At 36.0% G+C, this 8,580-nt stretch overlaps 1 protein-coding gene across 3 annotated transcripts in view; it reads right to left on the bottom strand.

Annotated features, from left to right (window-relative positions):
• Positions 1–514: 514 nt before the first annotated feature.
• LOC108148498 (transcription-associated protein 1-like) overlaps positions 515–8,580 on the bottom strand; it is a 79,888-nt gene continuing 71,822 nt past the window's right edge. For all 3 annotated transcript variants that reach the window (XM_041708931.1, XM_041708942.1, XM_041708905.1), the window contains one exon: positions 515–1,901. Coding sequence is in view for 1 of the 3 variants with exons in the window: in XM_041708905.1 (XP_041564839.1) it covers positions 1,050–1,901 (852 nt within the window). In the remaining 2 variants the exon portion in view is untranslated. The remainder of the gene's footprint in view (positions 1,902–8,580) is intronic.

The following is an 8,580-nucleotide window of genomic DNA, read 5'->3' as shown; positions in this document are numbered from 1 at the left end:
ATTGACCGCCTAGTCGAAAGTAGCTCCCCTCAAGAGCCTAGCCTTGAGCTGAGCGCAGCTCACTTCTCTAAATTGTCCCATTGAGAATATTTTCCTGTGTGATTATAATACCCTCTACAAGGGTATAAAACTATTAAACACATCATTTTATTACTTAATCTCGAAACTAGCGAACATATTAAAGATTTGTAATAAACTTAGAATTTGTAGATCGGAAACGGAATGTTTAAGAGCCTACTACATTGGTCCTGTAATCCATAAAATGATGATTTTAAAATTATGAAAACTTTTTTTATGTACTTCAAGTAGGTATCAACAATTTGTATTGTTTTTGAGTTTTGATTTTAACTTTAATTCTTAAAAGTAACCTGTATCACCCCACTGTGAGATGTAATCTTTGAAATGGAAACGAAAGACGAAATTAACGATATTGCAACACGTTAGCTGTTGTTGTTGTTGTTGTTGTAAAGACCAAACCCGTGTAAAGGTTAAGGGAACTATAAACTTACCTATCGTAAATAAACGTGGTTCTAAAGTTGTACAAAATGTGTTGCCATCCATTAATCCTATTTGTGCATTTGCGGGCTGGTGCCTTAACAAATGCTTTTTCGGAGGTATTATGTCAGCGAGGACATCCTTATGTGGATCCATAACTTCGGAAACGGTTTTTGATTGCAGGGTTCCAATGTGTTTTAATAATGCCATAGATTCTTCTCTGACGATTGCGTTGGGACTTGTTATGTGTCGCACTAACTCGTGAATAACTTCATAAGATGCTTTGGATTGCAAATCATTTAAATCTGCATTTTTATAACATTCACTTATAGGGCTTAAGCAAATTTCCAACATAGTTTTCATATAGTTTTTTGTAATATCGATAGCGCCATTAGAAACATCTCCTTCTAGGTCCATTAGTACAAACATAAATGCTTTTAAAAAATTAAAGAGATTTTGAAAAAGAGCACGCAGAGACATATGTTTACATAAAAACTGAATTGCTTGACAACCCCCCACTTTTGAATACCAGGGGCGGTCATAGCATAGGGATATCATTTTTCAGCTAAATACTGGATAATAGGTAATCTGCACGCTCTTTCTTTATTACCCATAATATTTGTTGCAGTGTCAAGAATAATACCCATGCATGCTATTCCTGGTTTACATAATTCCTTTTCTTCATGACCCATGCAAGAGGCTAAAGCATCAATTAATACCAAAGGATCAACTCCATTCGCAGTTTGATACGCTTTCTGTGGAAAAGGTCCCGCCTGTTGTGCTATAGCTACCATAGTATAATGTCTTACAACGGCGGCCATTACTGGACACACAGAATCACGCAAATCCTTTGTTGCTGAAGCAACTAACATTCCTATTAGGGCTGTTTGATGCGTTCCTCGTACAGTTTCATTCTCGATTTTATGTTGAAGCGTAGACGAATTTATAATATTACTTTCAACAAAATCCACATGAGTAAAAAGTTTTAGCAATATATGTTTTTCATCATCCAAACTTATGAACGCAGCTAGAAAGCATCGGATTATTTCCCAGCTTTGTCGTCTATAAAACTGTTCAGTAGAGTTTGATCCCAAGGCTCTGAGAGCTGATTCAATCGCCTCATCGACAGGAAAATCTATCGGGGTCTCATACTCTTGAAAATATGTTACAATTGATATGGTTGGCTTTTCAGTTTTCTGATAAGATAAAATTTGCGGCTCCACCATCATTTTTCGATTTCCACCTCCAAATTTTCCAAGAACGCGAAACGCAACTAATGCGGCATTGTCCTGATTTCTTAAGGTTTTCCACAAAGCTTGCATCAATGCTGCTCTCACTGGTTGTATGTGATCATATAAAAAGTCAGGCTGCAAGTTATCAACGCATAGTTCCAATGTTCGCAAGCCCTAAAAATAAAACATCATTATTAATTTAAAAGCAAAATTTTTCAGTTTGCTGCAAGTTGTTGCTACTTTATCCAGTATAGAACCAAAGGAAAAAATATAGTGTATAATATAGTCTATGAAAACTAATTGTTAGAAAAAAAACGAAGTTGTCATTTTTCCTATCCTATCACAGCTATGTGTTATGTATATTATATATTAATAAATTATAAATATTAAAATCGAATTTTCGTTAAGAACCGAAATGGCTATATTTTGGAGTGTATGCGTTTCTGATTAATAAGTTTTAATTGTTTATTTTTTTCCGCATCTTACAATGGCAGCTGTGTGGAATGTTGGTCCGAAACGCCTTAATACTACCCAAAGCTAATCAATTTTAGCTGGCTTAGAAGCAGCAATTGCCGTCTTAAGGTCCGACCACGGATCCCACAGGATTAACGTCAGGCGACTGCGCTGGTCACTTCAAATCGTTGACAAAGTTTTTTCTGAACCATTCCTAAGCTTTCCTGCTGGATTATACATATGAGCCTGATTTCCTACTCTCGAAACGGTAGCATAATATTTTACAAAATATGCACGTAGACGTGCTGATACATAATGGTTTTAATCCAATATATTGGGCCTACTTTATAGTAGGAAAAGCAAATCCATACCACTAACTACATCCTTCATGATTAATGGTTTTCTTGGTTTTCTGAGTCATGTATTCTACGTTCTTTGGACGTCTGTTTTGTTCCGTCGCATTTATTTTTAGCTTCTTTTAAAGCGCTGTAGCAAGCTTGAAAGGATCTTTTTTTGCTTTCACGACTTAAATAAAAAAAATAATATACGGAAAGGAAATTGAAAAACATTTCAACTTTTCCGTATTGGGGAAATACTTAGCAGTATAAAAGAGGAAATAACGCTTTAGTCGAATTTGCCGACTATTAGATGACTCAGATAACAATATTCAATATAAAAGCTAGAGATTTGAGATTTGAAACGCAAACAAGTCTCTCAGTTATCTGAATGAAACTTTCCCAAAAGTATTCTTTTTATTGCAGCCACAACCACTTTTCAGTCGAGCTGGTCTGGTAGAACTTTAAAGAAAAACGAAGGGCACCTGATCTACAAGTTGCAGTACCTTCTGCACCGAAGAATCACCGCCGCACAAACGGAAGTGCTATGCACAAACTGCCACACAGGGTTTTACTGCATCCTAAGGTCAGTCTGTGTAGCTTGAAGAGACTGCCACAACTCCAAACCTTGTCCTGCCAACAAAAAAAAAACTCTCTTATGAAAATGTGAAAGCGTGTGGAGAAAACCACATATCAAACTATCCTGTCTACAAGAATCAAACGAATCGTTTTCATCGTGCAACACCGGCACGTTTCCAGGCAACAAAAAACGTCCACTTTATATCTCAAACCACACCTGAAGTTTTCTTCGGCAGAGCAGCCAGACCAAAATCGCAACTGTGATGATCAGTTTGCAACAAAGTATGATGGACCATACGCAAAATCAAAACATATTGATACAGATGCTTGCATCTCAGCAGTCCAAATTAACCATGTCTTGACTACGAATATCTCTGTGGAATGCCAAAATTATAGCTTTGCTGTTTTTTAATTTTTTTTTGTAGTTCTACGACATATAGTAATGGTTAAATATTTCAGAATTACATTTTAAGTTTCATCAAAATCGGACGACTATATAATATAGCTCCCATAGAAACAATCGAAAAAAATTCAAAAAAATTATAACTTTGCTGTTTTTTAATTTTTTTTAGTTCTTCGACATATAGTAATGGTTAAATATTTTATACAAACGGTTTAAATTTCATCAATATCGGACGACTATATCATATAGCTCCCATAGAAATAATATAAATATATAAAATAACTATCTAATAATTGAGCTGCAAATCATCCTAGCTTGTTTTTAAACATATACGCAAGTAAATCTTAATTTTAATGTTTTCAAAAATATTTAATTCTTGCAATAGCTGCAAGGGTATATGAACTTCGGCTTGCCGAAGTTTGCTTTCTTTCTTGTTTTGACATCATATCGACAATTTTTAATTTGCAAACAATTTCCCCGCCTTCTGATACATCCTTGAAAATAATGAGCAAGGTCGATGCAGGAACTAAAAGAAAATTGGAAGAACAGTTAGATTATACTTCGCTTCCACTTTGGAGCGAATGTGAAGCGTCCCTCAAAAGCGATACCAACATATGGTAGCGGAAGAGGCTTCCAAGCCCAAAACTGTTCAGCCGACCCAATCTAACCCTAAGAAAAATGGAAATATAAGTTTTTCGTTTGGCGCTGCCAGGAACGACCCTGTTCAATGCGTGTATTGCAACTCAGCTGAACATCAGATTGGAAACTGCGCTTCCTTCGCAGCGCTAACAGTTCAGCAAATATTCGATTTCACTAAAAGAGCACCCTTATGCATTAACCGCTTTAGAAAGGGTCACACGGTCAAAAAATGCAAATCAAACAGATGTAGAGTGTGAAATTCCTCACATCACACGTTAATACATATATAAGTTAAAAGATTGGTTATGATTTTTATATAAAAAAATCAAACTTTCCTTTATTGAGTTGGATTAAGAACTAACTTACTTAGATTAAACAATTGTTTTTATAGCTACGCGTCGCTCCATCGCTGCCGCCGTCTCTGCCGCTGTTGATGTTTCTGCTGACGTTCTTTCATATTATTGGTTGCTGCTCTTGGTCGCCGTCGCCGTTGGCCAAACTTAATTGTAATTGGCCAGTGCATTTTAATTATAGTTTTTGTTGTATGCACTAAGTTGAGTTCGATCAACTTTGGAAATTGTCTATTCTGCATTCCCACGATCGCTGACCAAAAGGTGCAAGCTAAGTTCGTTAGAACTTTATTGAGGGCATTGCTTTGCTGTTTGTTGTGCAATCAATGCTTACTCATTTCCTCTGTCTGAGAAATTGTATTATTTTGGGTGTTAACTCTTCCCTCCTTAAACGCGACTGTCCTCGGTCGCAACGTAGTAGAGTACAGGTCCGGAGTGCGTGGGCTTTTCTTGCGTTTCTGGCACGGAAACTGGTGTCCTTTCCGTTGACCTACGTCTTCGTAGGAGTTCCGTGATTGATCCTATTATAAGTAGTAGTAGGATGATGGCGGATCCGTAGCTAACGGAAGATTCTATGGTTGCCTTGCTTCTTAATTTTTCCAGCGCTTTTGTGTTGTTAATGTTGAGTTCCTTGACCATTTGTAGTGAGAGAACTTCCTCTAACTTAGTCTTTTCGCCCAAAAGTTGGAATAACGGAGGTTCTGGTTCGACTACGTTGATTTCCTTTGACTTGAAGATGGTTTCACCAATTGTTACCGTCGAATTACGATATTGTATTATGAAAGAGCCTTGCAGTTGTAGATGTTTTTCATCTAGTGAGACTGGTCCATTGAAGTTGTTTAGCAGGATGGTGCCTGGTAGTATTTCTTCGAAATCCGGTATATGTTGATTGTTGATCATCTTACATTCTGGTTCTCGAAGGTTTAATAGAGCGTTTACGCAAGTATCATTGCTTAAATCTAACAAATTTTCTGAATTACAAATTGTCTTATCATTATAGGATTCACAAGGTTTAATTATTGCCAATAATTGTCTCTTACATTCTAAAAAATTTTCATATTTTATATCATTGATTATTTGGGCTTTTTTTATTGCTTTAATTTTTAAAGTTCTACAATTATCTGATTCAATGGTTGGTAAGCTAATAATGTAAATAAGGTCGTTGCCATTTGTGGCTAACTTGATTCGAGCAAATTCCAATAATTCTTCTATGTTAAAAAATAAGTTATTTTCTTTTTTAAAAATTTCTTCCACTATTTTGGTCTCTGTGCTTGTAAGTACAAATGAATTTATTGTATTAGATTTGGCCCATGTAATTGCGTATATTATGTTAATTATTTCTTCTTTTATTAATTGCATTTTATACTTTAAAATATTTGCTTTCTGATTTATGATTTCTTCCGAGCTCTGGGTAATTTTCAACATTGCATTAGTAGCGTTAGTAAGTTGGTTTATTTTTTGATTAATTAATCTGTTAATTACTACTTGTCTATTGTTGTTTTCTAGCTGCTCATTTATCTTGTCTTCTAAGATCTGATAGTCGTGGTGATCTGGCGATCCCGCCAGCCATTTCCATGCAGTACCTATTGCTTCTATTGCCCTTTTTTGTCTTTTTTGAGTTTGGAGTATGCGTAAATCCGTTTGGATTTGTTTTAGTTCATAGGAAAGATATGGGTGTAATGGATGAGATGGGGTGAGTGAATGAAATGATTCTTCTAACTTCGCCAGAGTTTCTTCATAGCTTTGTAGGTTAAAGATGTGGATGATTTTAAATGTTCCGTCTTGTTTAGCCGCTAATCCGGTTTCGAGTGAGATGATTTGTGAATTGGAATAGTCGAGGACTGTAGTTATTCCCAAGCATGTTGGTAAAAATAATCTGAAAATTTATGTTCTTATATTATTTTTATGTATGATTTTTCCGGTTTGTGTTTTAATGGTGGTCGTTCTATTTTCCGCTACTTTCTCGGTTTTGTATCTAGGTGTAAGTTTAGTTCCTAATCTTTTATCTATTTTTACATGTACAGTTTCGCCTGGCTTAAAAAGTTTTGCTAATATTTTTCCTTGATTATGGTTTTCGAGGTCGGCTGTTTGTTTATTTTTAATTTTCTTTTTTATTTCTTCTCGTTTCTTTTCTATATCTTCTGTTGAACTAGAAATTGTGCTTCTGAAAAATATGTCTATGGGTCTTTCTTTTGTTACAGAATGTATCGATTTATTATATTCTTGAACTGCTTTAAAGATTAAATCTTCAAATGATATGCTCCCGTTGTCTTTTTGAGACACCGCATGATTTCAGATAGGGTTGAATGAAACCTTTCTATTTGTCCGTTACTTGTCGATGCGTACGGTGCGGTGGTGTGTAATGATATTTTGAGTTCATCTTCTAACATAAACTTTATTGCTGCTGAGCCAAATGATCGTTCGTTGTCCATTATTATCCATTTCGGCATACCGAAAGCAATTAACATTTCCCTCAACGAATTTTTAATATCTTCAGATGCTCTTGACTCTAAAATTTTTACTTGAACATATTTTGAAAACTTGTCAATTCCCGTTAAGACTCTATGTTTTTCGGTAATATAAATATCTATGTGAACTATTTCTCCTGGGTAATTAGGAATAGGGGTCGGTTGGATTTCTCCTTTTGGGGGGTGTCTATCGTATTTTGATTCTTTACAAGTTTGACAGGCTTGAACTATTGCTTGGATTTTCTTGGTAAGTTGTGGAAAGAAATAATTCTTCAAAATTTGTAATTTGTTCTCTTTTGCATCTCTATGGGCTCGTTTATGTTCGAGGATAATTATTTCGTTTTGTTGGGACTCCGAAGTTACGTCGTCTATTTCGTTTTGAGTAAACCTTACCTTGTATGATTTAAAATAGGTAGGGTAAATGTTTTGAATTTTTCCCATTACCTCTTCGGATGTAATGATTCCGTTTATAAGCTTCGGATCAAGTTTACTAGTTAAAATTGCAATAAGTTTTTCTTCCGTGTAAGATTTTTGTTTAATTATGTGTCTGTGGTATGTTGGAAGGTATAGGATTCTGTATCGGCAGTCAGTAATAATAATTGGTTTTTAAATACGTTAATTGGAGCTTCTACTGAAAATATGAGGTTGTGTGACGAGCTTTCGTCGCTATTGGCTGATGCTGAGGAGCTGATTGAATTAATTTCTGCGGGGGCCCGGGACAACGCGTCCGCCACCACATTAGCTACTCCGGGCTTGTACCTGATCTCGTGGTTATACTCGCCAATGAGGTCTCTCCAGCGTTTAAGCTTAGCGTTATGGTTATTTACGCTATTCGAAAAACTCAAGGGTTGGTGATCCGTGTATATTACCACTTTTGAATACCCGTAAAGATAATGTCTTAAACTTTGGAGCGCCCAAACGATCGCGAGCATCTCTCTTCGTTAGTTGCGTAGTTCTCTTCAGTCTTTGACAGGGTGCGTGAAATGAACGTTATTGGCCTATGATTTTGTTCCAATACTGCGCCTATTGCGTAACTTGAAGCGTCAGTAGTCAATTGAAATTTTTTTCCGAAATCTGGATAGGCAAGGGTAACCTCCCTGGAGACGAGAGTATTTTTAAGTTTCTCGAATGCTGTAATCGCATCTTTGCTCAAGTTGATAGCAGTTCTGCTTGACTTGGTCTTGGATATCCGGCCTTCTTCGCCTATTAGAAGAATGGTTAGGGGTTTTGCTATTTTGGCGTAATCTTTTATGAACCGCCTATAATAACCTGTCATGCCCAAAAAGGAACGGAGATCTTTTAATGTTTTTGGGACTGGAAATTTTGTAATCGCTTTTATTTTATCTATGTTGGTTTTTACTCCATTTTCTGATATTGTGTACCCCAAGAAGTCTACTTCGTTTTTAAAAAAATGGCATTTCTCTATTTGAACCCTCATATTTGCGTTTTGTAGCGTTGAAAATACTCTTTCCAAGTTTTTGCCGTGCTCCACTTCGTTTTTGCTAAAGACTATGATATCATCAACGTATACATAGCAAATTTTCCCTATGTATTCTCTCAATATGTCGTCTAACGCTCTTTGAAAAATGGAAGGGGAATTTTTCAAACCGAATGGGTGTCTCGTAA

The sequence above is a fragment of the Drosophila elegans genome, unplaced genomic scaffold, assembly GCF_018152505.1.
Source record: "Drosophila elegans isolate 14027-0461.03 unplaced genomic scaffold, ASM1815250v1 contig_122, whole genome shotgun sequence".
In the NCBI taxonomy this organism is placed as follows: Eukaryota; Metazoa; Arthropoda; class Insecta; order Diptera; family Drosophilidae; genus Drosophila; species Drosophila elegans.
Note: the sequence above shows the minus strand (reverse complement) of the source record. Positions and strands in the feature narration are given on the sequence as shown.